Source organism: Ammospiza caudacuta, chromosome 22 (genome assembly GCF_027887145.1).
Source record: "Ammospiza caudacuta isolate bAmmCau1 chromosome 22, bAmmCau1.pri, whole genome shotgun sequence".
In the NCBI taxonomy this organism is placed as follows: Eukaryota; Metazoa; Chordata; class Aves; order Passeriformes; family Passerellidae; genus Ammospiza; species Ammospiza caudacuta.
This window is the reverse complement of record NC_080614.1, coordinates 6392669-6407753: the sequence shown is the minus strand read 5'-3', so window position 1 is coordinate 6407753 and position 15085 is coordinate 6392669. Positions and strand designations below refer to the sequence as shown.

At 54.6% G+C, this 15085-nt stretch overlaps 1 protein-coding gene across 1 annotated transcript; it reads right to left on the bottom strand.

Moving 5' to 3' along the window:
* Positions 1-1251: 1251 nt before the first annotated feature.
* TMEM51 (transmembrane protein 51) lies at positions 1252-12425 on the bottom strand. Its single transcript, XM_058818809.1, has 3 exons — positions 12380-12425; positions 3962-4365; positions 1252-2442 (listed from the first exon to the last, which is right to left on the bottom strand). The coding sequence occupies exons 2-3, from the start codon at positions 4297-4299 to the stop codon at positions 2034-2036; spliced, it is 747 nt and encodes a 248-aa protein (XP_058674792.1). The 5' UTR covers positions 4300-4365; positions 12380-12425; the 3' UTR covers positions 1252-2033.
* Between the last annotated feature and the right edge of the window lie 2660 nt (positions 12426-15085).

The following is a 15085-nucleotide window of genomic DNA, read 5'->3' as shown; positions in this document are numbered from 1 at the left end:
CACGGGCTCCCCAAAAAGGGAGGGTACGGCCCCAAAATACCTGGAAAGTCACAGGGATGGTGCGCGTGTGTGCAAAATACTGAAACCGCAGAGTTTGTCATTGTTATACCTATTGACAAATAACGGCGCTTTCTATAAAAATTGATTTTAAAATAACCCCTCGTATCTGCTGCATCAGACACAGGATTTTAGAATATAAGAAATCCAGATTTACCTTAGCCAGTGCATCTCTATCCCACGCTTTTCCTTTTCCCTACCAAACTGCCCCCGTTTCTTCAGCAGAGGGAGCTCCAGCTTTACGTTTGTGCCGCCTCGCCTTTCCAAAGATTGCCCAGAGGAGCTGGGAGCGAGTTCCTGCTTCTGGAGCCTTCCCTGGGCAGCAGCACCCACCCAGCTCTGCTGGGCACCTTTCCCTGCAGATGTGCCCCGGCCTCACCCCGACCTGGCAGCTGCTGACAAAGGTGCCCTGAGGGGAGTTAAGGCCTGAAGGATGAAGCTGCTGAGGAGGAGAATTCCAGGGCTGCACGGCGCTCTGCTCCCCCTGCAGACTGCGAGCAGGTGAGGGACAGGCAGGGGACGCTGCTGGAGGTGGCTCCAGGTTCATCCCTGCTTTGCCAAGCCCCTTTCCTGGCTGTCAATCCCAGCACAAACTGGTACCTGCACGCTTTGCACATCCCCTTCCCTCCATCCCCCTCCCGTTTTAGGACTCTCAGCTGCCTCAGCCCCACCTGCAGGACGATGTCGGCCCCTCTGTGGCTCCCGAGGGTCCTGGTGGAAACACCCTGAGTGCTTTGGAAAGGCTTCCCAAGAAACCAACTTCTACTTCAGGAACCTCCCACCCAACACAACCTGAGCCACGAGCGGCTCAACCAACTCAAGCACCAGAACTGCACAAAATGACCCCAAAAGCAGCCGTGTCCCAGCTGGCAGGGTGGCTGCAGTAGCCTTGGAAACCTTGGCCATGCTGCTGCCTGCCTGGCTCAGCTTTTCCTCTTTGCTTTGTTCAGTTCAGGGTTTTCCTCTTCTTTTCCCAAGCAACAATCCTGGCAGCACAACACAGCTCCGTGCTGGAGGTGGGGATGCTCATGGAGCAGCATCTGCTGGTGGATCAGAAACCTTGGGAAGGGCCAACCATGCACGAGTACACAACACACACAATGTAAAAAACACACACAAAATGTACAAAACACACACAAAATGTACAAAACACACACACACAATGTACACCACACACAACGTACAAAGCACACAGCAAACACAACATACAAAACATTTATTCAGACCAGGCTGCCTGCACAGGATGCTCAGCAGTGGTTCCAGCCCCAGCTCTGGCACTCCCAGCCCCCCAGAGTCATCCCCTTGCCTCGAATGGAGCACAGAACACAGCAGGGAAAGCAGCAAGGCAGGAGATCCATCCTGTCCCCTTTCAGAGATCCATCCTGTCCCCTTTCAGAGATCCATCCTCTCCCCTTTCAGAGATCCATCCTCTCCCCTTTCAGCTGCTCCCCAGCAGCCAGCAGAGACCTTGGCAGGAGTCAGGGCTGGCCCTGGGCCACCAGCCCAGCCCAGCTGGGAGCCAGGGAGAGCCCTGGTGCTTCTCTGGCAATGTGCTTCCCCTTCCTCAGAAAGAAAAGACATCCAAAAAAAGAAACATTTCACTTTTCCACTTGGAAAATCCTTCTGCAACATCAGTTTGGTGGCTTGGAAAAGTCTTGCAGGAAGAGAGGGGGAGAGGAGATGAGGGATGCACTGGGTGGTCTCATTTCAAACACCACAAGTGACACTTTTGGCATGTCCAGCCTTCATTTACTTCGCAGCAGCAGAATTGTGGTGTTCTGGTTTCTTTCCCCACAGTCTTTTGTAAAACCCAGTCCCAGGGAAAAGGAGTCCCATCCTTGTGCCACAGCACGTCCTCCACGTGGCAGCTTCCAGGCAGCCCTGGCTGCTGCTGCCCCCACACACCAACCCCCTCTGGGCACGGTGGGTTTTAAAAAACCCTCAACCAAGCAGCATCACAGATTCCTCTATTTTTTTTAAGGCATTTGCTGGCCCACTGGCATTTTCTCCTGGATCTCCTCATACTTGGGCGGAGGGGTGAGGGGCTCTATGGTGATGGGGACGCTGCTGTTGCCCTGTGCCAGGTTGAGCCTGATGTCCTTGAGGTGCAGCTTCTCGGACTTGATCCTGCGCACCTTGAGGGGCTTGAGGCGCTTGCTGAGGCGGGAGCTGTGCCGGCCGGGCCGCTCCGGGCCGGGCTCCGCGCCCGCCGCCCCCGGCGCCGCCCCGCCCTCCTCCAGCCCCGCCAGCGACTCGTACGAGGGCAGGGACACGCTGAGCCTGTTGCTCCTGTCCGAGTCTCTGGGCTCCGAGTAGCCCGTGTTCATCACCTCCTCGTAGCTGGGCACGTAGTATTGCGAGGAGACGTCTTCATCCTCTTCTTGGCTGGAGGGGAAAGAGTTAAGTGTGGGTAGCACAGCTTCGTTTGGGAAGGGGATGGAGAGGGAAGAATAAAACCACCCCACCCCACCAGAAATAGTTTTTGCCCGTCTCCATTATGTGCCAGTTTCCTTTTGCTTGACAGAATAAATAGTGACCCCACCTAAGTTCAGACAGATTTTATTTTCTTGTGACTTATGGCCATATTTGATCATCACTTTCTCTGCCCACAGACCCTCTTCTATTGCCCAGCAGTGATTTCTTCCCTCAAGAGAACATCAGTTTCTCTCCTCTCCTCCACTCACAAAAATCAGTAAAAATACATTAGTAAAGGACATCACCCCTCTGTCTTTGTCATTCTGATGTATAATGGGTTGGGTACCTCAGGTTTTTCTGCAAAGAGACCCAACTCTATGTCACCATCTATGCACAGGTACCTGCACACAATACTTGCCATTTCTTTGGCATTCTGAACTTAACTTTCCAATTAAACATAAAAAATCAGTTTTCTCCGAGGATCTGCAGACCCTGACCAGAGCCAGCAGAGCCATTGTCCCCTCCTGTCCCCCTGCATCCCACACAGTCTCAGTGCTGCCCAGCCTCTCCCTGCACAGGGAGCCCTTCCCCTGTGCCTGTGTTTGTTCAGCCTGCGCCTGCTGTGGCAGCAGCCTTTGCTCTGCCCCACAGAGCTCCCTGAGCAAACAGCTGAGCCCTGCAGACTTTCACCAGGTCTAAACTCCAAGGCTCTTTGGCACCTTGGCTGCACCCAGCCAGGCAGAGCCAGCCCCTCTCCTGCATTACGAGTTATGTCTGGGTAGCACAGCTTCATTTGGGAAGGGGATGGAGAGGGAAGAATAAAACCACCCCACCCCACTAGAAACAGTTTTTGCCCTTCTCCATTATGCGCCATCTGGCTGCTCTCTGTGTCACCCAGGATCCTGCTCAGATTCCCTCAGCTCACTCCTGTGTGCCAGCCCAGCCAGCAGTGGCACCTCTCCCAGTGCTGCCCTGGCCTCAGCTCTGCCCAGACCCCACCTCACACACCAGCAGGGCTCCCTTCCACTCACAGCTGCACAAACGCAGCTGGGCTCATTCCTTTCCCATCTCCAGGACACACCAAAACCCTCAACTATGGTCTGTGCTTCCTTATCTCAGCACATGCTGCCTTCCTCCAATGTCGCTGTAGGACACGAAAGAACACAAGCTCACATTGCTGCTCTCAAGGTGAAGGAAAAAGGGAAGTTTATTTTCTGACTCCAACATTTATAGTTTTCTAAGAGCGACAGTGCCACTTCTCCAATGACAAACCAACAGTCTATCAACTTTCTCTTCTTCTATAAAAGAATGCAAAACAATGAGTTATTTACAGCAAGTGTGTGAGGAAGTTCACTACAAGAACGTCAACATCAGAAGGCTTAGAAAATCTTAGAAAAATCTTAAAAAATCAGAGTGACACTCCAGATCCTCCTGAGTGACAACATCCCTTGGCTTCATTCCCACCCTTTGTCCCCCACCCCCTCCTCACCTGTCCTCCTGCTGCGAGGGCTCCGTGGACACCTGGCGCTGCACGTGGCCGACGGGGAGCTCCTGGCTCTGCCGCTTCCTGTCGCGCACGCTGAGGCACAGGGACAGCAGCAGCAGCAGCAGCCCCGCTCCCACCAGCACGTAGGCCACCGAGAAGGTTTTGCTCCTGAGGACGCCGCCGGAGCCGCGCTCGGGTTTGCTGCTGTTGCCGCCGGGTTTGTCGGGGGGCCCGAAGCCGGGCACCAGGTTCCACACGGCCATGATGATGCCCAGCACCAGCATGCCCAGCCCGATGGCCGTCAGGGCGTAGTGGGAGCCGTTGGCCCGGGACTGGGCCATGGCTGCGGGGCGCTGTCACCGCATGGCTCGGGGCACGGCGGCTGCGGCCCTGCTGGCATCAGAGCTCTGGGGACACGGGGAGAAACCAAAACAGGGCGTGACTCCATCACCAACAACCCTCATAGCAGAACTCGCTATTGTAATGGCACTTTTCAGCTGATCTGCCTTCACGATTATCCTAACGGGACCCACGATCCTACTCACTGCCTCACACACCCCATACATGCTCATAATGACACAACAAGGCGCTCTCCCATCCCACATCACCTCAGTCCAAAACTCCTCCACACACAGCAAAGCACACAGCAAAGGCTCTGCAGCCACCACAGCACCAGTTTATTCACTGGAATCTCAAGCTGATCCTCTCTAGTATCATCCTAAGCCTTAAGGAGCTATGAGCCAGCATGTCACAGACATCTTTTATGAAAAATCCTTTCCTTAGGATTTTTCCTCCTGAGAAGCTGAGAGGCCTCAGGAACAAAATGTAAACATTGATTATCTGCTGCTGTGGAATGCAACAGGTGGATCTTTGATTGGCCCATGTTGGATGTTTCTAATTAATGGTGAATTACAGTCAGCTGGCTCAGACTTTCTGTCCGAGACACAAGCCTTTGTTATTCATTCTTTCTTTTTCTATTCTTAGCTAACCTTCTGATGAAATATTTTCTTCTTTTAGTATAGTTTTAATATAATATATATCATAAAATAATAAATCAGCCTTCTGAAACATGGATTCAGATCCTCGTCCCTTCCCTCTTCCTTGCACCCCTGTGAACACGGTCACACCAGCATTTGCCTTTTAAGCTAAAGAAAGAGGCCTCTCCCCCTCCTTAATGGTGTGCCTCAACTAAACCCAGCCCCTGATTTTTTATCATGCTCACTTCATGATTTACCTTCTCCTTAATCATCCCATCTAAACTCCTGTCACTGGTATTGATAAACCCCCATCTAACAAACCACCCACCACCCCAAGCACCACTCCCTGAACCTGAGCATCTCACAAATCTCAATCTTCTCTCCTCAAGCTGAGGAGTTCATGGCAGGATAGAAGCAGGGTAGATCCTTCCTCATCCCCATCCTTTACTACTTTCTCAGCTGTAATATCCACCAACCTTTGAAAGCAATCCAATCACTGATGTTTGCTAAGGGCTTAGGTTGCCTGTCCTTAGGACTGTGATAACTGACAGCTTCACAGCACCAAAAAAGGCCATGGAAATCGATTTCAAGAGCTGTTGTCAATACAAACCAGCCTGGAAATGCTCAGAAACACCCCTCTAGCCGAGCAGCTTCTCCTCTCCCCCTGTTTGGAGGGAGCAGGGCTCCTCACAGCGCTGGCTGCCTGCCCTGGAATGCCTTCCTGCCCAGAGAACAGAAACCAAAACTGCCTCCCTCCCATCCAGCTCGACCCTGTGGCTTCCCCTGGCTGCTGCTGGGATGGAGAGCCCTTGGTAGGGCCCAGGCTCCCTCCAGGCTGGCTCTCACCCTCCCTGGAGCAGCACCCCCAGCTGCATCCCTCAGGGATGTCCAGCAGAACACTCCCAAGCAGCCAGGCCACGGGTGGGAACCCCTCCTCCGACTGTTCTCCAAGTCACCAGTCACAAATGTGCTCGATCTCCAAAAATAAACACACAGAGCCACATTTCCTGCCTGCTTGCCTCCCTGGCCTCTGGTCCAGTGACCCATGGGTGGGCAGCTTGCATCCTCACAGCAGAGCTGCCCCATCTGCAGCCCAGTGAGCCCTGCAGGTTTGTGGATGTGCCGTGTCAGGGATCTCTCCTTCCCCTCCTGGTTTCTTTGTGCCAGGCTGGGCTGGAGGGGCTGTGGTCTGTGCTGTCAGTGGTGCTACATCCACACACCCCCTCACACCCTCCCGAGCTCAGAAGTTTCATGTTTGCTTGTTTAGCTTGAGTGCACGCCCAGTTTGCAGGGTCAAGGGCCAGAACAGAACAGAACACAAGGGAGTGCAGCAGGAAAAGACTCGCACGCCAGCCTGGGGAGGAGGAACCTGCAGAGGAACCTCCCTGCCACTGCCTGTGCCCCAGCACGGCTGGGGACACTCCAGGGGGGTGTCCCAGCCCCTCTGCACACAGCCCTGGCCCCACAGGGCTCTGGGCAGGGTAAGGTGTTGTCCCCCGTGGTTTTTTGGGGTTCTGGGACACCCAGGAGCTGCTGATCCCAGCGCAGTGGGAGCTGCCACGGGCAGGCAGGGACAAGCCCATCATTCCCTGCCATGCCAGCTCCAGCACAGGTTCACTGTTCTCTGTGCTCCTGGGGGAAGGAACCCACTGAGCCCAGCTTTAATTCCATCCCAGTGAGCAGCTGCTGAGGATGTGGAAAGCACCCACAATGTGCTCACCTGCATCCCCAGAGCCATCCTCCCACCCAAACACTTCCAAGCCTGCCACTGGTGGTACCAGCACTGCCCTCTGCCCTCCCACACAAAGGTTTTGCTCTCTGCTTGAGCCCTGTGGAGTTTTCTCTCACCTGATGATCCGGCTGAGCTCCCATCCTTGCCACAAACACATCAGCCAGCCAACACTTCACTTGAGAACAGCTGCGATGGCCTCGGGGCAGGAAAACTGCACTGCACCCAGGGTGGGCACAGAACACACACAGGGCTGGTCACATCCACCCATGGCATCCAAATCTCTGCTCACCGCCTCTGTGCCTCCCCTCAGGCACCCCAGCCCTGGAAGTGGGCAGGATTTCAGCTCCTACGTCACCCCTGTGCCTGAAGTGTTTTACAGATCCATTGCAGTGCTACCCATCAGGCCAGCAATCAGATTAAAGAGGAGACTTGCTATTCCAGTCTATTTCTCCATTGAATTAGCTGCTCTCCTGCTTCCCAGAGCCGTTCCTATCTCTGCTCCAGCAGTGCCCTGACGTCAGGATCCCGGGAAGGAGCTGCTGCTGCCTCTGCTCAGCTCCAGCACTGCCTGCAACCTCATCCCAGCACCACAGAATGGTTTGGGGTGGAGGGACCTTAAAGCTCAATTTATCCCACCCCCTGCCATGGGCAAGGACAGCTTCCACTATCCCAGATTGCTCCAAGCTCCATCCAACCTGGCCTTGAACACTCCTATGGATGGGGCAGCCACAGCTTCTCTGGGCACCCTGTGCCAGGTCACAGGCAAGAATTTCTTCCTAAATATCCAGTCCAAATTATCCCTCTGACTTTAAAATCATCTCCCCTTGTCCTTTCACAGCAGGCCCTGTAAAAAGTTTGTGCCCACATGAGGTGGGCGAGGAGTGATGCCTGTGTTTCTCAGCCCCTAGACCCCCCTTCCCTTTCCCTGCAAACCAGACTCCTCCATCCATTCCCTGCCTGTTCCCTGCCCTGGCAATGATTTACACCAGGATCTCCAAACCATTAAACTCCTGCAGGCACCCACACCTCCTCCGGGCTTCCCGCACCTCTGCCCTACTCCTGCAGCTCCGGAGCCTTCCGGGATGCTCTTGCGACATCTCCCCGTGTTAACCGGGCACGGGAAGGTTCGGGAGAAGCCCGTTCTCAGCACCACATGCCCCCAAGGCTTTGGCACGGCTGCCAGGCGGAGCAGCAGCAGGAACAGCTTCCCTCGGTGGGACACAGACCCCCGGCAGGCTCAGCCCGGATCCATTCCCCACCCCGGTGTCCCGGGAGGAGCTGCGGCCCCGCTGGTGCCTCAGGAGGAAGCCCGACACCCCCTGCTGCCCTCGCAGCGCCCACGCTCCTCTGCCCTCCGCAACCTTTGGATTTTTCCCTGCCATGACATCACCGTCCCACTCACGCTCCAGCAGCAGCACCTTTGTCACGGGATCACGGGAGGGGAGGCTGCGGCCCAGGGAACAGGGCGAGCCCCGATGCACTCACCAGACACGGGATGAGCTCCAGGGCTTCCTCGTCCCCCAGAGAGACACAGCCCCTCAGAGCTGCCTCCAAAAACCAGGCTGTGACTGCACCACCAGTCACACAACTCATGTTCTGGAAAATTCTGGGGGGAAATGAACCCGTTCTCCAACCATCCAAAGATTCCAGTCTCCCCCTCATCTTCATGCTTGCACCCAGAGAACCTGCTCATTAACCTCCTTCCCTGCTAATTGCCAGGCACATCCCCAGGAGCTTTTCCTGTAATGGCCGCAGCCTCGTGTGTGACACAGGGGCTCAACCCACCAGGGACACAAAACTCCATGTGGGGCTCTAAAAAGCAGCAGGTCAGGACTTGGGAGGTATTTCCATAGAGTCCCAGAATGTTTGGGTTTGGAAGGGATCTTAAAGACCATCTACTTCCAGTTCCCTGCCATGATTTCTCTCTTTTTGTCCCTTTTTGCTCCCCTGTCCCCCCTGCCCCAGGAGCAGGGGTGTTTCTGGCCAGCTGCAGCCCAGGGATGCAGGGAATAGCCAGAGAAACCCAGCTGAGTCACACAAAGAAGTACTGCTGCTGATTTAGCCAAGTTCTGATCTTTTGGATGAATCCCAGCCCATTTCAGAGCATCTCACCAGGGAACAGGGATCTGCAGGGACAGCCCCACACAGACTATCAGGGCTTTTCCACATTTTGCTTACACTTCCTGCCTGGAGCACAGAAGAACACATCCACATCTCCATTGCCCACAGCATTCCCTACAGACGCTTAACAGTTATTTTACCCTCTTTCTTAAATTTAATTTTTAACAACCCCTTGTAGGGAACAGTGATGTTTTCCTCAAACCTTGCCCAAGGCTCTCCCACTCCAGAGGGAGCCCAGGGCCCCCAGCTCTGGCACTTCCTGCAAAACAAGGGCAAAGCCCATTCCCAGGCTCAGAGTGCTGCAATCCACCCAGAACAACAGTGACCCACAAAACCCCCATTTCCCCAAAGCTGTGCCTGGCCATTCCCAAGCCATGTGCACCTGTCCCTGGGAATTGTGGGCACAGCTGCCAAGGGTTTCTGAGGCGGCACAGATCACACAGGGCACGGTAGCCAAACTGCAGAGCTGCAATCAGGGCTGTGCAGCAGCCACCGCCTCGGCCTTTGGCACTGAGATACAAGAAACTTCCTTCCACACTGCTGCTCCCCATAATTCCATTATTTCCATCCAGTGGCAGTGCACAGGGACAGGGACAGGGAGTCCTTCCACGTCTGTGTTTCAGGACATTGCCATTTGTTCTGGGGACAATGCTGCCGTGGGCTCCCAGGCCACGCTGGCACCGCTCTGGGCAGGTCAGTGAGCCCTGGCTGGGTCCTGGTTGCTGTGCAAACACTGTCCTGGGGCTTTTCCTGCTCCAGCCTCTGGGAACTACTGCCACACTAATGCTCAGCCTGCTAAACCAGCCCTGCTAAACCAGGCAGGGGGGCTTGGGGTGATGCCTAAGGTTTTTAGCTTTTAATATCTTTCATATTTTTCATATATTTAATATTTTCCATATCTTTCCACCACTTGTAGCTTTGTAGGTTGTTAATGCACAGCTGAAACTCCCAGTACTTTTCCTATCTTTCCTCTCTACATTTAGGAACAATGAGCTAACCTTAGATACACTTTCCCAAAATACTGTTTAGTCTTATTCCAAAGAGAGAATCGACTACAAGGATGTCCTGTTTTCCAAACAGAATCTGGACCAGACAAAACAAAAGTGGAGCAAAAAAAAAGCCTCTGGACTGCTTCCAGTGTGGCAGGACCCTGGAATTATTAGCTAATCAACTAACCTTTTAATTGGAGAGTATATGATAAGTATACTAATCGACTAACCTTATAAAAATTGTAGAATTACTATACCACGTGTGATTTTTGCCATATTGTGTACCTGAAAGTAAAAGTTTGCTTTTGCATCTACTCTGATGGATCTGTTCTATTTTCCAGGCAACAGGGCTGCTCCCCTCTCTCCAGGGAGCTGAATTCCTTGTGCACCTAGGCCTGGGAAAATCCCAGCACTCCTTCCTGCTTTCCTTTGGACACCACTTTGCATCCCTGAGTTTGGAATTTTATTTTTCTTTTTTAAATTCTAATCTGCTGTTTAAGCTGAGATAAAGCCATTCCTCCACGGCCTCCCCCTGGTTTTTGCTGTGGGACCTCTCCCCAGATAACACCCAGACAAACACACCCAGAGCCTTCCAGCATGGGCAGGCATTACCCACCTGCCCTTCTGATGTCCCCAAAGGGGAACCAGCATTCCTGCTTCCTCCCAGCCCCTCTGGAGTGCTTTAAGCACCTCTGGAACCCCTGGATGATTATCCCCCCTTCCTGCAAGCCACCAACCTGTCACTTCTCACTGGCTGCCATCAGCCTCACCAGCACCACCGTCCTCATCCTCTGCCTGGATGTCCAGCAATGTGTTTTTCCCCAGCACAGCATCACCTCTCCCCGTGCTTCTCCAACCAAAGAAAACCCACAGTGGACAGTCAAGGAGCTCCCAGGGGAGGAAGGGAGTGAGCAGGCATGCTGGAGCACAGAGCCAGCCTGGGGACAGGGAGCAGCCAAGCGACACGGGGCAGCCAGGCTCAGGGCAGCCGTGTTCCGCAAGGTGGGCACAGGTATTTCGATACGGAGGGAGCTTTGCTGGGGTTTACATCGCTCCGAGCCATCTGCACCGCTCACACAGGATATTTAGCTGCTTTACAGAGCCCTGACATCAGTTTCTGCCTGTGAAATACACCGGGAATGAGAAAAGCTGGGGGAGGCAGACACATAGCTGGGCTGCTGGAGGGATCCCTCCTCCCAGGCTCCAGACAGCCCTGCCCAGCCCCGGCCCTCTGGCATCTCCTACAGCACCGCCACGGCGCCAGGCACTGGCACTCAGCTCTCTCCGGGGCACCGGTGGCCAAACATTCCTCCTTCCCAAGGCTTTTCCAGCCCGTGTAATTACACAGCTAAAATCAAAGGTGTTTCACATACTTCCGAGTCACCCGAGTCCAGGGCTGGGCTCACTAGCCCCACACCCACATGTTCTTCGCTGACACCTGGGAGGTTTTCCCTTTCTGCCTCTCACGCCAGGACATCCAGGGCTGTGGACAGTTGGATTTGTTGTAGAGGGATGTGTTGTGCCAGCATCCCACCTGGCAGTGGTTTAGGTTTGCTCCAGAGAGGCTTTAAGGAGCTGCAAAGCCAGGACCACACCTCCAGGTGCAGCTTCACCTTACCAAGCTCTGTTTACCACACAGAGCCAAGAGTGACCCATCTCACACGGGACAAGCTCATGGAGCTGCTGGCTTCTGCTCAAGCATCCACACTTCCCAACAAAACCAGCTATGCTGTGCTCAGTGATGCACATCCCCACCAAAAATCCAAAAATCCAACACCAACATCAGCAGGCAACCATTCTGGACACGCTCGAAATACACTTGCGGGTTTGCCGAGCCCCTCAAAGCACCAGGCCGTTCCTCTGTAGGCGGCAATGGCACCACAGGAAAGGCGCTGGGCTCACGGACCGCCCGGCCCCGACCTGACCTGAGGGAATGTCCTTCTCCTTGGCTTTGTTTGCTCTCCCGACAGCCTGGCTCGCACACGGCTCCTGCACCTTCCCGGGGACGGGCACGGCCACCGCGGGCTGGGGATCCGTGTGCCGCTCCTGTGGGCACCGGCCCGCGTTCGGCGGGGGCATTCCCTGGCGCCCTCCCTGCTGCCGATCCTCCCTCAGAGTGCCACTGAAGGGTCCCCAAACCACAGCCACTCTCCCCCACTCTCAGCACGGCCAGCCCGGTGTCTGTAAGGGCTGACGAGGTGTCCCAAGCCCAGGTGTCCCCAGGGGTGACCCCAAGGCTCCGCCGCTCCCCACACGGCGCCGCTCCCTCACGCGTGTCCCCGCTCTGGGGGCGTTTGCTCCCGCTGTGAGGGGTGTTCCTGCTTTGAGGGTGTTTGCTCCTGAGGGGTGTTTGCTCCTGCTTTGAGGAGTGTTTGCTGCTGCTTTGAGGGGTGTTTCCCCCGCTTTGCAGGGGTTTTCCCGAGCTTTGGAAGTGACTCCAGCTCAGCCCGAGCCGGACTCGGCTCCGACTCCCCTCTAGTCCCGTTCCCGGTCCCGGTCCCGTTCCCGTTGGGACTGAGCCCAGCCCGCCCCGTTCCCAGAGCTCCTAAAGCTCCCCGAACAGAGGGTCCCGTCCCCTCCCGGCTCCCCCGGCCCCACGTACCTCCGGCAGCGGCTGCGGTGGGTCCGGCGGGGCCGCTCCGCCCTCCCCAGCCCGGCCTCCGGGGCGGCGCTTCCCGGGACCGGCCCCGCCGCTCCCGCCCCGGGCACCGGGCTCTGTTCCGGGAAGCAGCGGAGGGGCGGAACCGAGACTTCCAAAAGCTGTAGGGAGACTCCCACAAACCGCCAGGGAGACCCCCAGAAGCAGGCGTGGGTCACACTGGGGATGCCGATCGGGTCATCCCCTCGGAGCACTTGCAGCCCCTGCTTGATGCATCAAGCCCCGCATCGCTGCTTTCAAAGGATTCCGGAATGGTTTGGGTTGGAAAAGACCTTAAAGCCCATCCCTGCCATGTCCAGGGACACCTTCCACTATCCCAGGTTGCTCCACACCTCATCCAACCTGGCCTTGGACACTTTTGGGGATAGGGCAGCCACAGCTTCTCTGGGCAACCTGAGCTAGGGCCTCACCATCATCCCACGGAAAAAAACTATTCCCAACGCCTAATGAAAGTTTGAGTTTTTATTCTACAGTTTAAAACCCACCTCGCAATGGACCTGCTTTGTAAAACTCTTGTAGCAATGAGCGGAGCTTTCACTCAGTTCCAAGCTTTGTTTGCAGAAGCCCCATTTTGATGAACTCCAATCACTCAGGCTCATCACTGCATTCAACAAAGCAGAGCCAAGCTTGCACTACAGGGAAAGCTCTTTTTATCAGTGTGCTGCCCTGTATAAACATTCCCAGTTAACCATTTGTGTGCTGGGAAGAGCTGTTTTAGGCACAGCCCTCCCCATGGCTCCTGGCCACACGCCTTGGCCTCACAGCCAGACATTCCCATGGTTTCCAGACTGAGCCACAGGGAGCAGAGCTGGGCTCTGGCAAACCTCAGTGCAACCAACGTCGTGTCCAGTGTCACCTCTCCTTGGCTGCCATCCCAGCAGCAATGAGGATGTGTTTTTCCAGGCTCTTCTCACACCCAGCTGTAATAATAAACACCACCAAGGACTCAGATCCTGTTAGAGATGATACTCACGGTGGGTTTTTTCCTGATCCAAGCAAAAAAAAAACTGCATCACTATGCTGCTGGACCAGCCACTGCAGTTTTTCCTGTCCCTTAAGCTCTGTGAGACCTTGTGGAGGCAAAAGGCATCGTGAACCAAATGAAACTTGTCACATCACCTGGCGTGACTCAGCTCCACAGCCCTGCCTTGGGGCCACTGGTGTTCAGGATGCTTGGGAAAGCCCCGCTGCTTCCCTGCATCTCTCCCTACCTGCACAATCCCACATGGAGCTGATGGTATTTTCCACTGACTCACCTGCCCGTGATACCTCCCCGCTCTAATCAAAGGGCAATTCCAGGAGCTGTGCTATAAAAAGAAATAATTATTAAACATAACTGCATTTTTTTCCCCTTGGATAGATTGTTTTGCATTTTTCCGCTTGGCCCCCGGCTCAGGCAAATTTGCCCCACTTCAGGTGGATTTCTCCCTCTCATTCTCCACCTTCCTGTGTCAAACACAAACCGACATCCCAAGCAGCTCTGGCAGCCAGGAGACACAAGAGGGAATTGTTTTCTCTGTAGGAAAGGGGGGGAACATGGACATCACACAGTGACTGTCACCAATCCGGCGCAGGGAGAGCTCCTGCCCGAGCCAGGTCACCCCCCTGCAGAGGCCCTGGGGACCGTGAGCACAGAGGGGACATTCATAACCTGGTTCCTCAGGTTCCCACTCCACAAAGCTGAATATTGGCCAGGAATGGCTTTTCAGTGGCACTGGAGCAGGATCAAGGAAGGGGGGCTTGCCTTCACCCCTTGGATGGCAGATAAAGCACCTGCCTCTCCCTGACACATTCTCTGTGGGATGGTGTATTCACATCCCTCCCTTGGGCTCCTTTCCCTTTCCAGCTCTGCAGTCATCCCAGCGTGGGGGTTTATCTCTGGCAGCTCAAATCTTCCCCCTGCAAAAACTCCCTGCCCAGTCCTAGACTGGGACTTTTCCAGGGTGATTATCCAGCCAGGTATGCAGGTACAGAGCACAGGAATGCCAGGCTGGAAACTGGAGCCCCACCAGAGCCACCAGCAGGCAACAAAAAGGGCCTTTCAGAGGAGCATCTGATGCCCTGCTACGTGCAGAAGTGCCAGGGGCTCACATTTTCCTGCCTTAGAAATTGCTCAGTGGCAAATTTCCCTGCTTTTTCCTGCTCAAAGGTGCCCAACATGTGTGTTAAAGTCACCAGAAGAAGTCCTGGATTCCTCCAAAACTTCCCAACAGTGAGGCAAAAGCACTGCTCCAACTGACCCACAGTGGGATGGCTTGTCCTGAAAGAGGCAAAGCCTCTCTGGGAGTCAGGTCAGTAGAAACTACACATTTATATTATTCTGTAATGTTATTATATTATAAAGCCCATCCCTGGGAGTCAGGTCAGCAGAGCAACCAAACTGCACATTTATATTATACTGCAATATATTATAAAGCCATGGAATGATAGGACAAGGTGATAGGGGATCAAACTGGCAGAGTGGAGATCTAGATTAGATATGAGGAAGGAATTTTTCCCTGTGAGGGTGGGGAAGCCCTGGCACAGGTTGCTCAGAGAAGCTTTGGCTGCCCCATCCCTAGAAGTGTCCAAGGCCAGGTTGGATGAGGTTTAGAGCAAACTGGGATAGTGGGAGGTGTCCCTGGTGGGATGAGATTGTCTCTAAGGTCT

Excerpts from the sequence above, each read along its gene's own strand:
- TMEM51 (XM_058818809.1), bottom strand. The coding sequence starts at position 4,299 with ATGGCCCAGTCCCGGGCCAACGGCTCCCACTACGCCCTGACGGCCATC. Across the intron at positions 2,443-3,961 it reads CCCTCGCAGCAGGAGGACAG|CCAAGAAGAGGATGAAGACG; the intron begins GTGAGGAGGGGG and ends TTTCCCCTCCAG.